Below are 14155 nucleotides of genomic sequence, written 5' to 3'. Positions count from 1 at the left end.
AAAATGCATCAGCTTGAGAAAACTTTTCACACACTTATAAGGAATGAAGAGACATTGTTGTAATGGTAAAGTCAAGAAATGAACATCATATGGAGCAATGGCAGTGTCCTAACTGAAATTGTTAATATCACTCTCCTTGGAGGCCAACATTCATGGCACAATCGCTCAGTGTCTAGCTCGTATACCATTTGTAACAGTTAAAACCCATCACTAGTAGATATTATCCGCCTTGGCTCGTTACATGTCGCTGTCAACCTCACGATTTTAAAACGCATCGACACACTTTAAAAAATGAAGAGACATTTGTGCAATGGTAAAGTCAAGAAATGGCTGCGTCCTAACTGAAATTGTTAATATCCAAGAAGGAAATGTGGAATAGGTTCCAGTTCTACAAGTTCTTTTCTAAATCATGGTTTGATGCAATAGCAGCAGCAAGGAGTGTTTGCTTCTTAATTTAAAAAGAAACTCATGATTTAGAAAGCCTCATTTACTCTACAAAAAGGCAACCGACTACTGGACAAGAAGATAGGATTTGAACTGAAAGTTTCATCATAAGCTGTTCTCCCAGTCTCCTGTTCTTTCCAAATTCTACCAGTCACCCTAAGCTTCAGTTCCTTGCGGACTCCACCAGAGAAGAAGAGAGCCATGTTACATTGGATAATGAGCCCGTCGAAACTATCCCGAACTTTTCGATGGCTGTCCCTGATGCTTCTGGGCACCCCTTGCCATACTATCTTCCTCCCATTTCCACCCACTTCGAGACTATAGCTGTAGTTCTTTGCATCCTCGTCATCGCCCATGAACCGCAAGAATGCTATGTATGCTGGAGCCAGTCCGAGCTGGAAAGCTTCGAAATGCAGGCAAAAGTAATGACCAAAGCAACTGAAAACCTGAGTTTTGACATTCCAAATCAGAGTCACCCACAATCAAGAAGAATTCAAAGCTAATATAAGATATGGGTTTGCAGAATGATAGAACAAATGAGGATGCTAGAGTTCTAAACTAGCAAAATCTCTTCCACTTGAGGTAGTACTCCGAGATCGGTAAACAAATCGAAATCATTATAATCTACAGGAATACATTATCTTATGTAGCAAAACCAAATTAAGCATTTCTTCTGCTCAGTTTCTGGAATATCCAAAATTGCACAGCCGTCCATCAAAGGACATCCCAATTCCATGAACAGAAGAACTCCAAAGAAGTGCATGGTTTCATGCCAAAATCAAATCACTAAAATTTAAGCATCTAACAGGATTCTAATCTCAAAACGTGCATAAGAAATGCCAAGGAGATTCGCCGACCCAAGAGGGGAAGAAACAGTGTAAGCATTCCAAGAATGGAAACAATAAGTCTATGAGGAAAATTACCGTTAGCATCCACGTTGCGTTTTCGACTTCTTGAGGGTTTGATTTTACGTATCGATGGTTGAATGTGCTTCCACTGTGCATGTCTACTTTATGATCATCTTTGAGATGGGCCACCAAATAGGGTATATCACCAACGACCAAACATTCTGATCCAGCGTATGGACAACTATAAGGTCTGTAAATACATTGGGATTCATGTTTGACCTTGCTGTAATAAGGATATATGCCAATGCAACCATAGCTCTGATATTTACATGGAAGTTCTAGCGATGCAGCCACCTTCTCCAATGCAAGGCATCGAATATTGCCAAGTTCGTGCCTGCACGTAGGGCACCGATTGTGCACCCTAGGCTTGCAATCCGAACACAGTGTGTGACCATTTGAACACTGCAGTAACAAAAAACACCATTAAAGAAAATGCTGGCACCCACACTTAGCACACCCCCTTTAAATGTACAAAATTTGGTAAAAGATTCCAAAACAAGCATTTCACTCAACTTATTCTAACTGTAATTCTTCCTTTTTTTAGGTAAACACAAACCTCCACAATCATTGTAACAACTCAAGCCCACCGCTAGCAGCCTCAAAGTTTTTAAAACGTGTATGTTAGGGAGAGGTTTCCACACCCATATAAAGAATGCTTCGTTCCTCTCTCCAACCGATATGGGATCTCCCAAATTCACCCCTTCGGGACCCAGCGTCCTCGCTGACACTCGTTCCCCTCTCCAATCGATGTGAGATCTCACAATATAGCGAGGACGCTGAGCCCGGAAGGGGGGTGGATTGTAAGATCTCACATCGGTTGGAGAAACGAAACATTCTTTATACCGGTGTGGAAACCTCTCCCTATCAGGCGCGTTTAAAAACATTCAGGGGAAGCCCAGAAGGGAAAGCTCAAAGAGGACAATTTCTGCTAGCGGTGGGCTTGGGCCATTGCAATCATAGAATCTAACAACTACATCAACACCAAACCTCATCTGGGCATCATCAGTCAGCAAAGTAACCACATAACACAAAGATGAACTAAATTTCATAACTAAACCTGATGTATTGGAGGGTACATTGCATTCAAACACACTGGGCATTCCAAAAGCTGGCGAACACTGCTGGAAACAGCAACATTAGGTTTAAGTTCATTTTGAGTTGGACCATCCACAGCTTCCCTGATGTCCATCATATCTTGATTTTGTGGAGGATCAATAACCTCTGGTTTGCTCCGCACATCATCAAAACAAGGATTTCCAGATGCCATCCTTAAGAAGACAGTTTTATGCTGCCTGAATATATGCACAACAACAAGTGGTTTCAGAATCTATCTCCTCTTCAAAAAATCAAAAGATAATATGCAAAACAAACAGACTCTGGATCAAGAGTGTTCTATTAATGGAAACCATAAATTTGCATATCATGAAACGAGACAAGAGACGACGATAAGCACATGTATTCCCTTCGCCTGAAGAACCCTAAAATTCAAAGAAAACTCACCACGGATCAAAGATTTAAACAGCCGAGGGAACATTAACACAAACTTCACATTCCATCAAAATCTTTCCCCAAGTGAAAACGATCAAAATCAGAAAAGTGGATCAAAATTATCACGACGAGAAACGAAAGGAAAGAGATCGAATCATACCTAGAATCGCAACGAAGGAGAGATTAAAAAGCACGGAAACCCTTGAAATGAGTATCGTTCTGGTGGGTGTGAAAATTGAAACTCAACTACCGCATCAGAGAAATACGAACACCGAAAAGTTGGTAGCTCAAAGACAAAATTTCAAAATGAAGCCGTTGTTCGACAGAGAACCAGAGGATTACAGAGAGAAATTTCTGGAGAAAGTACAAAAAGTAAAAGTATGAAAAGACTGTGGACCTTGTCCCATCCATACTCTTCTTCCATATTTTGAAATTTCAAGAACAAGTTAGTATTAAGTGTCCAACTTTTTCTCGCCAACACAACAAAATTCCAATTTGATTCTTTTGTTCCACTTTGTCTTTACATGAAATAGACACATTTTTGTGTTATAAGTGATATACGGCTCGAATTATAATTTTCTACGACTCGAATTGGGGCGAGAGTGTGAATACGGAGAAATATCTCCTCGTTCCCGACACTGTTTAGCTCACATAGAGAAGTATCTCCCCGTTTCCGGCTTTGTTTAGGTCACACTAGAGAAATATCTCCTCGTTCCCAGCCCTCTTTAGCTCAAAGAGAGAAATATATCCCTGTTCCCGACCCTGTTTAGCTCGCATAGAGAAATATCTCCCCGTTCCCGATCTTGTTTAGTTCACATAGAGAAATATCTCCTTGTTCCCGGCCCTGTTTAGCTCACAGAGAGAAATATCTCCTCGTTCTCAACCCTGTTTAGCTCACATAGAGAAATATCTCCCCGTTCCCGATCTTGTTTAGTTCACTAGAGAAGTATCTCCCCGTTCTCGGCCCTATTTAGCTCACAGTGAAAAATATCTCCTCGTTCTCGACCCTGTTTAGCTCACATAGAGAAATATCTCCCTGTTCCCGACCTTGTTTAACTCACATAGAGAAATATTTCCCCATTCTCGGCCCTGTTTAGCTCACAGAGAGAAATATTCCCCTGTTCCCGACCTTGTTTAGCTCACATAGAGAAATATCTCACCGTTCCCGACCCTGTTTAGCTTACATAGAGAAATATCTTCCCGTTCTTGACCTTGTTTAGCTCACATAGAGAAATATCTCCCTGTTTCCGACCTTGTTTAACTCACATAGAGAAATATTTCCCCATTCTCGACCCTGTTTAGCTCACTGAGAGAAATATTTACCTGTTCCCGACCTTGTTTAGCTCACATAGAGAAATATCTCTCTGTTCCCGACCCTGTTTAGCTCACATAGAGAAATATCTTCCCGTTCTCGACCTTGTTTAGCTCACATAGAGAAATATCTCCCTTTCCCGGCCCTGTTTAGCTCACAGAGAGAAATGTCTCCATGTTCTGGACCCTGTTTAGCTCACATAGAGAAATATCTCCCCGTTCCCGATCTTGTTTAGTCACATAGAGAAATATCTCATCGTTCTCGACCCTATTTAGCTCACACAGAGAAATATCTTCCTGTTCCCGATCTTGTTTAGTTCACATAGAGAAATATCTCCTCGTTCCTGACCCTGTTTAGCTCACATAGAGAAATATCTCCCCGTTCCCGACCTTGTTTAACTCACATAGAGAAATATCTCCCCGTTCCCGGCCCTGTTTAGTTCACAGCGAGAAATATCTCCCTGTTCTCGACCCTATTTAGCTCGCATAGAGAAATATCTCCCCGTTCCTGACCCTATTTAGCTCACATAGAGAAATATCTCCCCGTTCCCGACCCTGTTTATAAAAATGTTAAAATTACGTTAACATGTTTAAAAGCTTAGTTAATATAGTTTATTGATTAACATTTGAGTAAGCAAATTGTGTATACAGTAGAGGTACGATTGTGTTATAATCTTGTCTCGTGTATGTCAAATACTTTTCGATTGTGGTAACGATTAGAGGATTATTGGATGATCTTCCTACTTCCATATCCATATCGAGTAGGAAGTATGTGCATTTTACAGTCCCATACGTATATTATATGGGTGCAATAAAGATAGTCTCCACATAGAATTCATAGACACGATGTAAAGATTTTTGGGCTCAAAAGTCTTTGTTTCAACCTGTACACTAGCTAGCTTTTGAAGATGCAATGTATAGGCCTCTTGAATCTTCTTAACCTTGCTTCTTGTAATCGGTCATTCGGGTACATGCAAAGGGTCAGCAGTTGAATTCATATCACGAGGGTCACTTCTTTTAGGTCACCTTCTCATTGTGGGACTATTAGGCCAAAACCGATTACCCTCATAATCAATCTGTCTCAGAGGACTGACTCCATGATGTATAATAGCATACTAGAGTTGAAAATGAGACGACATACACTAAAATTTGAACGTAGACGTCCGAGTTACCTTGAATTTGACAACATCTTGACCTTGATAACGAGTTTCAAGGGGTTAGCAGATTAGTAGGAGCCTCGTTAGGGCCAAGTGTTGAACAACCAAAAGTTTACTAGCCGACCACTTGAAATAGGTTTAAGAACACGTAAGGGTCCGTGTCTTGACAAGCTCGAAAAGTAGAGCGTTTAGAATCAACGGATGAGAATATGATTACGTGAGTCTATCTTTAAATAAATAAATAAATAAATAAATAAATAAAAAGCTAATTTGAAATGAAATATGTAACCCTTAAAATAATGTTAAATTGAGAAGTTTATCCAAACTAAAAAGGTAATTGAAGAAATGGACCAGTTTTGGGGGCAAATAATAATAATAATAAAATTAAGGGGTTAAATCATAAATATTAAGAAAACTGGGGTCGAATCTAGTGCCCCGAAAATCCATGGCAGTCCAGTTTGCAGTTTCAGCCCAAAATAGGAGAAGAAGAGAGAGCTGAAGAACTTCGCAGCTTCGACTTCCAGTTCCACAACGAAGCCCGAATTCCATTACTGCAGCTTTCACCAGAGCTTCCTTTCAATCTCCTTCTCTCTATAATCGGCGAAAATCCTCTTCTTTTTCGTTTTCGTTCTTCCATATTCGCTGTAAGTATTACGCGTTACCAATTTTTTTCTTCGTTATGTATGTTCTCTATCTTCAGCCTTTTTGTTTTTCTCTGTTTAGGATTATGCCAGACGTGCAAGCTCTTGTGAATGATTTCGTTATCAAGCTTAAGAAGCGGTTAGTTCTTTGGGATTGTTGATATTTCTAGGAATTGAGTTGTGGTCTTATGTTTGTTTGTTTGTTTGTTTGGATTGGAGGTTCATTTTGTGATGATATTATGACAGTAAAATTGAGGGCTCTTTGGCCACCGCGAAGCATACAGCTGAATTGCTTCGTTCTGTCATTTCCCAGCAGCGAATACCCTACACGAATCAGGCGGCTGCTTTGATTGATGCTGTGAAAGCTGTTGGAGAGCAGCTGATTGCTGCGAATCCTGTTGGTAGAGATATTGAATTATTAATCTTGTTTAGTTTGATTTAATGTTTAACGTCGGTCTGGCTGGTTGGAATTTCACCCTTTATAAAATTCAATTTATTTCCATGGCTGGTGGTTCTTTATTCTGGCTGAAAATAAGTTGTTAATCACCTCTCAATTATCGTTATTCGGTCTTGTCCATGTTTACCTTTTCTTTGTGTGCCCTGCAACTTTAGTTTTCTGGATTCTACTGATTTACTAGCTTTTCATTGGCAATATGTCAATGTTCAACTGCAGAGCTTGCTGTGGGTAATATTGTGAGGCGTGTTTTGCACATTATTAGGGAGGAGGATCTCTCTCTCACCACAGCTTCAATTGCTGGGTTGAATTTAGCAGCTGTTAGTGATGATGAAGATGACAATGAAAAAGATGATCGCCCGGTCCTCTCAGCCGCTGCTGTTGCAGCTGCTGCAAGAAGCACTTTGCGACCACCTTCCTTGCAAACTCTTCTTGAGGATGTTCCTAACCAAGCATCTGTTCATCAAACTTCTTCATCTGGTGGTGATTCAGAAGGAAAAAGCAAATGTGAGCTTCCTTAATTTATGATGATTAGCTTTCATTTGCGTGCTTATTTAGCGATGTTTGCGATGTGCTTGAAGGAATTTAATTGTGACATCTAAAATATTTTCTGATTTATCTGATTAAAATTGATCACTGGGTAATCTATATATATTGCTATGTTGCAATATTATCTCTTGTTTTATATATATAGATAAATTTTATTTGTTGATTGGTTAGCTCGGACATGTAATTGTGATGGCATATATGGTTTTCTATTTCTTTTCTTTCAAGGTTTTGAAGTTGTTGGGAAATGTTTGTTTGGTTTTGGATTTCTTTGACTGACCATGGTTATTAGACAAAGTCTTTAAAAATGTGTAATTTTCTTCTTCAACTGCGCATTGATATTGTATATTTTGAGTGTTAAAAAATCGTTGTTGTGAGTTGAAATTTATAATTATATTTTTATAATAATATCATTTGAATGTTTTGCCTCTTAACTCATGGAGTAAATTGGGATTTGAGTCCCTTTTTGGTTGTGATGCCTTTATGTGAATATTTGGAGGTCCGGCTGCATAGATGTAAAGGAAGACTGTGATTGATGGGGATAAATTTAGTTTTTAAGATAAGTACTTGAATAGTGAGATTGAGAAACAGGTTCCATTTTTAGCCTCTTCAGGGAATTGATGACAAGGCATAAGGGAATCATTATCCCCCATGGTTTCACCGGAAATGATTCTCCCTCATCATTTTTTATTGCCCACTCTCTTGATTTTTGTTGGAAGTAGGGTCCTTGATAATGTTAAATGCTTTCTGCTTCTCTTGAACAAAAACCAGCTTATAAATGTGCATGTGTGCGTTTCAACTTTATCTTATTTGTATTTTATTTGTGTGCTCGTTAGTTGAATGAGTAGTGACGTTCTTTTCATTTTATTATTTATTGTTCTTTTCCTATTTGGAACGCAAGTTTTGTTTTTCTAACAAGTTCTTATTGACAGCTGCTGATAAAAGTTCAAGGAGTCGGAAACTCAAGCATGATGTAATTGAAGCTGTTAATGAACTTATTCAGGATATTGCAACTTGTCATGAACAGATTGCTGAGCAAGCAGTGGAACACATTCATCAAAAGTATTTCTCACCTTGAGCTAATTCTAATAAGCTAACCCTTTTTATTGTTTCCTTGAGATCATATTGATCTGAGGTATCTAGTTTATGGCTTACTGAAAGAGTATAATATGGTTATTGACTTTGGGAAGTAGATCTAGTGTCTATTATTTTATTGTACTCAAGAGGTCCTTAACCACATGGTGTTATCTGTTTTCTTCTTGTGCTCTTTTTCTCATGAGAGGTAAACTATTTGTGGCTTGATGGTGGGAAAAGCAACCTATCAGAAAAGATTCTTTTATCTTCCACCTCTAAGGATAAGTTCCTCAATCTTTCAAGATTAATAATCATTGAATTATTGGGTCTAAATGTGAACATGAACAAATACAGTTATATTTTATTAATTGTGAAACTATTTGAGTTCAAGAGCTGGCTTCTATTGTGGGTGCAGTTTTGACTCATGGTCTGTGCCTGAATTTAGTCTCCCTTTAAATGGTAACCCAATTTATATCCAGTTTTGGAACACTGAAATAGTTCAAAACAAGTTGTTAATCAGGAAAAGATATACTCTCTCTTAAAGTGGTGGGTTAACCCTGATCCAAGCTTCCAAGTCAAGCCTTTCTACCTATCCCCACCTTTTTGTGCCCAAACTGGTCCTCGTCATTGTAAAATCTATGAGATATTTTACTGGGCAGACCACAACAAGGAAGGAGGTTCCCATCTTGGTTAGCTGGTACAAGTTCAAGTAACCCATATCTTTGAGTGGCCTTTATCTTGGAAACCTTTAAACTTGACTAAACATCTGGTGATTTTCTTTTGAAAAGCTCTATGGAGGAAACTGGTGGCTGCTAAATGTAGAGCCTCCAAAAGTGATTGGTTGACTAATCAAATGGCTATCAAATTCTCCCAAGTCTCTTGGAAAGGAGTCGAAAGGTGGCATACAGGTGCACCGACCATTTACTTTAGAAACACACCTAGTATTCCAGGCTTCCCAACTCAAGGCTTGGAAGCATGCTGCCAAAGAACTTACCAGCTGAACTGAATCCTAAGCTTGAACTCTCACTCACATGGCTTGGAGGTTTTGATTTAGTGGGCTGGACAGCAACTTGAGGAAGTTACATCAGAAGCCTTTAATCTCATCAGTATAGTGGGCTGGACAGCAACTTGAGGAAGTTACATCAGAAGCCTTTAATCTCATCAGTAATCAGTCCCTGCTTTATACCTTGAGGGCAAGGTGAAAGATTGGTTGGTGGCAGTCTGGAAGGGAATGATAGAACTTCAGGCCATGGATGAATATCATGTATGTTAGGAGGGATGCGGAATAAGTAAGCAGGGTGTTTAATGCATGCAAGGTGTGTGAATGAGGATTAGGGTTGTATGGTGTAAAAATGTTAGAGGTTCAGGGTTTTTTTTTCTTTCTTTTTTCTTTTTAATCTTCTTCAGATGTCCTTCATCCTTTCTTTTTATTATTAAATTGGCTTTACTCATTGTTCTACTGCATAAGTTTGTATTTGATTTCCTTGCATCATTTTCTGTTTCTGGCTTCAATCTGAAATATGCAATTGGAACTTAGAATTTCCTTTTCAAGAATTTACCTCAATCCTCACATATATTGAATGCCAAAATTTTTCAGCGAGGTAATATTAACTCTGGGGAGTTCCAGAACAGTATTGGAATTTCTTTGTGCTGCTAAGGAGAAGAAAAGGTCCTTCCGGGTGTTTGTTGCTGAGGGTGCTCCAAGGTCTGGGCTAATAACTAAAGCTAGCTTTATGCTTTGGTACAAGTTCATATTACACTTTGAATTTGTAGGTTCACTCTACCACTTATTTCTTCTGAATGTTGACAGATATCAGGGTCATCTTCTTGCTAAGGAGTTGGTTACAAGAGGTTTACAGACCACACTTATTACTGATTCTGCAGTTTTTGCCATGATCTCTCGGGTGAATATGGTACGTGGTAGCCATAGTGTCTATACATATAAATGCGTTTATTGCAACCCATGCATAAAGTGGGATGGACATGACAACTTATGAGATAGCTTCATCTTCAAATCTGTTCTACAAGGTAATAGTTGGCGCTCATGCTGTCATGGCAAATGGTGGTGTCATAGCACCTGTTGGATTGAATATGTTGGCCCTTGCAGCTAAAAGGCATGCTGTTCCTTTTGTTGTACTAGCTGGAAGTCACAAGGTGATGTTATGAATTAGTCTATTCTCAAATTTGTATTTTGGTTAAAATTTAACAATCGACCATTTCGTATTTCACCATCAAATTATTTCTTCATCAAAAGCTAAAGAATTGATGGTGTCAATTTTTTCTGGTTTGCAAACCATGATAGACAAACCTGTTACATTTTAGCTCCCTCTTAATCTTTTCTCTTTAAGTAGTTTGATTCCTTATTTGGGAACTTTTAACCACTTAGAAACAGAAGGGCAAATGGAGAGAGTAGACATAATCAATTAATTATAACATCCATGCTTGGGTACTTAAGTGTATATAGCTTAGTGACTGCATTAGAGCTTGTGGCTATGACCTTTAACTTCTATGAAGGTGGGCTAGGGCTTTGAGTAACATGCTTGTATCTTCACTGGGGGGTTGAATGCACTGCATAACTACCTAGTCTGTCTATAGGAATGATGGTGGGTAAACGCAGGCGGCATATACCATGTCTGATAGAATACAGACATCAGTAGATAGAAACGAGTAGCAATCAAGAATAGGTAAAATTTCCATGTTCAACTTTTTAAACATGGATAGGGGAAAGAAATATTAGAAAATTTTATTCCTAGAAATGAAATGACACCATCCATGCTCATGTTATCATAATTTGTGGAAGAACCCATTTGGTTAGACAATAAAAGGAACAAAAGTATAATTGATTGCCTTATATTCATGCAAATTTACTTCTGTTATAATTCTACCAAAAACTGATCTGCCATAGCTTAATTTCTTACATTATATCCACCTCTGCTGAGGTTTGAGTTCCCACCTCGACCTTAGTATGATTTGAAAAAGAAAATCTCTACCCGCATTGGCTTAGTCATCTCAAGAGAGAAAATAAGATGGAACGAGATTCCTCCTCTTGATTTGCTGTTGTACCAATCCTACTGGAAGAAAAGAGGCCATGCTGACTGTTGGAGCGTGTTATTTCCTTCCCTCTTGATTTTCCTTTTGTAGTCTCCTTCGGACAGGAGAGATTGTCTCCCTCCTTTTGTAGTTTCTTCTCGACGTTCATTTTTTAATTCTTTTAGTTTCTCCTTGCATCATCATGTTAATGAAACTCTGTTTCTAATTTATAAAATGTAGAGAATACCGATTACTATAAATTGTTCAGACCTCAAAGTTGAGGAGAAAAACACCCCTCGAATTAGTAACATAACGAGAAAGTGTAGATGACGAAACACTTTAGTTGAAGACCTAGAAGTCATTAACCCGCATTTACTACAAACCTTCCTCATTTTCCTCAATAAAATCAAAAGATTGCTCAGGATACTGTTCTAAGCTGGCATGCTGCGTTCATTGTTTCATTTATTTATTTATTTCTCTAAATATGTGTTACTTATTTGACAGTTATGCCCTTTGTATCCTCACAATCCTGAAGTTCTACTCAATGAACTGAGATCCCCGTCAGAGCTACTGGACTTCGGTGAATTTTCAGATTGTATGGACTTCGGAACTAACACTGGTTCTCCTCTTCTTCACGTAGTTAACCCTACATTTGACTATGTGCCGCCAGCAGTCGTTAGTTTATTTATTACTGACACGTAAGTCCAGCACTTTTTGTTAAGCAGTTCCCTTTTTTTCTTTTTGTGCTGCATTTCATTCATTTACCTCCCAACTCCTAGATAAAAGGGAGTGCTGTGGGAATATTGATTTCATGTGTTCTTCGTTCTGCTTTTCTATTGTACTTTTGGATTTCAATTTCTGGGTTTCATTGGATTTTTTTTTTCTTAGTGCAAAAAAAAAAAAAAAAAAAAAAAAAAAAAGGAGTGTGGTTATCTTGATCGTGATTTTATCTGTTTATTACTCATTATTTACTCTTGTAACTTTGACAGAGGCGGCCATAACTCATCATACATGTATCGGCTTATTTCTGATTATTATTCAGCTGATGATTTGGTAATTAAACGAAGGCTTTCTACAGGGAGCTGATTGTTGCTCCCTTCTTATTCGTCAAATATTTGGTAAGGCCGCAAGGGTTTTGTTTTGTCTTTTATTTTTATATATCTAGTTTCCCATAATTGTATTATATTCATGTCAAATGGTAGAAAACTAATCAAATCAAGTAAAAGACCCAGTACACTCTTAACAGCAAGCGCCTTTCTCTGTTATACCAGAAGAAGAAAATAATTCAAGATCCTATTTTAATGTAAAGTTGCCAATCAATCAGGCCATGATTGCATATTGGAAATAGGAACGGGAGAATTGGGCTCGTTTTCTCTTATTTGTATTCTCAATGTTCACTTTAGATCATAAACAAATCTTAATTTGTTGGGGTTGGACCTATTTCTGTAACATCCCAAACCATTGCTATCAGATATTGTCCTCTTTGGGCTTTCCCTTTCGGGGTTCTCCTCAAGATTTTTAAAACACGTCTGCTAGGGAGAGGTTTCCACACCCTTATAAGGAATGCTTCATTCCCCTCTCCAATCGACGTGGGATCTCACAGGATCAGGAATTACTCTCAATTATTAGTTCTTGGAGAGGCGAATACTATATTTATTTTTTACACCATGTTTCTTTTTTATTCTCGTTTTCTCTACTTCCGTTATACCAATTTGACATTGATTTCATTTCATGTGTTCACACAAAGTCGTTTCTGAGTAGTGCATGAAGCCTTATTTAAGCATGCCTTATCATAATCCAATCATACTTGATTTGGAAGGGCTCATATCGTTGTGAACTGCATCTTGACTTTGCAGTTGGCAAGTGTGAACTTTTCATTAACATTAATGTCATTTCAATGGCGAACCGTTTCAGGATTGCAGTTAGCAACACGAGCGAGCTAATGAAAAGAATCACAAATTCTAGCATCTCAACCATGTAGAACTATCATCCTCGCTTCAACAAAAGGGAAAGAAAAAGAACAGAAAAAGTTCAAATTTGGCTGAACGAAAAGCTTAAAGGTTTTGGCCATTTTGTGTTTATTGCGAGTTTTCTGGCTGGGCTGAAGGGTGTTGTGTTGGTGTGGAAACAATGGAAATTGGTGGCCTTCTTTTTGTTGTTGTTTACTTTGCTGCCAAAGCCCAAACATTCTGTTCTGCAGATCACTGCCAGAATCAATGAACTACAGAAAAATCAAGATCTTTTTAGCATTTTGCACAAGAAACTTCGGCCATTTGAGATACTTTTTCTTTTTTCTTGTTTGTATCCCAAGCATTCTTTCATGTTGAGAATTCTGAATTCTAGACAGGCAAGACCAATATGATAGGCCCATAGTTAAAAATGCATATTCTTGACATATCAAAGATCTTGGAATTTGTATCTTTGCCTTCAGTTCTTCAGGTTTGTTTTGTTGGGGTTATAATGCTATTTTGGTCATGTACTTTCTATAAATTTTGTTTCTTTTTTAATTAATTTATTTAATTTTTGTGACACCAATAAATTGTATAACCAATTGATGTGAAATCCAAATAAGAACACTTCTGCACTAGGATGCCTCCTCAATGCCAAGTTCTAACACTCCAAATCAATTCAATTTGATTCCTTAGAGAATAAATACACAACCAGCCTAAAAGAAATAATAAAATAAGAATTATATTTAGTTCATTAAAGCTCCATCTTTTTCTTATTTTAATTTATGTTAAAACTTAATTTGATGTGAAATTAACGAGTTATAAAAGATATACTTTACCATTCAAGTGAATTAGCATAAATTGAAAAAAAAAATTAAAAATTATCAAAAGATGAGATTTGTTAGAAGATCGAACACAGATAAATCCAACTCATTTGAAAATTGTCGTATGAAACATATTATGTCGTTCTTTTTGTTAGCTGTTAGCTAATTAGCGAGCGAACGTCAATTTAACTTGGAAGTCATTTTCAACAATTTCTCAAATATGAAGAATGCTTATGAAAAGAAGCAAAAATGTGGTCGAATACTAGAAGGTTTTCAATGCATATATGCCCCACCATCTAAAAGAATGTTATCTATATCTTGTAGGGGCC

At 37.9% G+C, this 14155-nt stretch overlaps 2 protein-coding genes across 3 annotated transcripts; one reads left to right on the top strand and one right to left on the bottom strand.

Moving 5' to 3' along the window:
* Window positions 1-319: 319 nt before the first annotated feature.
* LOC111810521 (E3 ubiquitin-protein ligase DIS1) lies at window positions 320-3268 on the bottom strand. Of its 2 annotated transcripts, none has more exons than XM_023697230.2 (4): window positions 3001-3268; window positions 2410-2644; window positions 1368-1754; window positions 320-890 (listed from the first exon to the last, which is right to left on the bottom strand). In XM_023697230.2, the coding sequence occupies exons 2-4, from the start codon at window positions 2617-2619 to the stop codon at window positions 474-476; spliced, it is 1014 nt and encodes a 337-aa protein (XP_023552998.2). In that variant the 5' UTR covers window positions 2620-2644; window positions 3001-3268; the 3' UTR covers window positions 320-473. The 2 variants fall into 2 exon arrangements, with proteins under 2 accessions (XP_023552998.2, XP_023553005.2); XM_023697237.2 differs by lacking the exon at window positions 3001-3268 and adding an exon at window positions 2853-2994.
* A 2470-nt stretch (window positions 3269-5738) lies between these two features.
* LOC111796675 (uncharacterized) lies at window positions 5739-13475 on the top strand. Its single transcript, XM_023679401.2, has 11 exons — window positions 5739-5952; window positions 6032-6088; window positions 6196-6350; window positions 6623-6910; window positions 7882-8011; window positions 9621-9728; window positions 9834-9936; window positions 10052-10177; window positions 11558-11751; window positions 12043-12171; window positions 12968-13475. The coding sequence occupies exons 2-10, from the start codon at window positions 6036-6038 to the stop codon at window positions 12137-12139; spliced, it is 1254 nt and encodes a 417-aa protein (XP_023535169.2). The 5' UTR covers window positions 5739-5952; window positions 6032-6035; the 3' UTR covers window positions 12140-12171; window positions 12968-13475.
* Window positions 13476-14155: the final 680 nt, after the last annotated feature.

Source organism: Cucurbita pepo, chromosome 1, assembly GCF_057944985.1.
Source record: "Cucurbita pepo subsp. pepo isolate OVF chromosome 1, ASM5794498v1, whole genome shotgun sequence".
NCBI lineage: Eukaryota > Viridiplantae > Streptophyta > Magnoliopsida > Cucurbitales > Cucurbitaceae > Cucurbita > Cucurbita pepo.
Note: the sequence above shows the minus strand (reverse complement) of the source record. Positions and strands in the feature narration are given on the sequence as shown.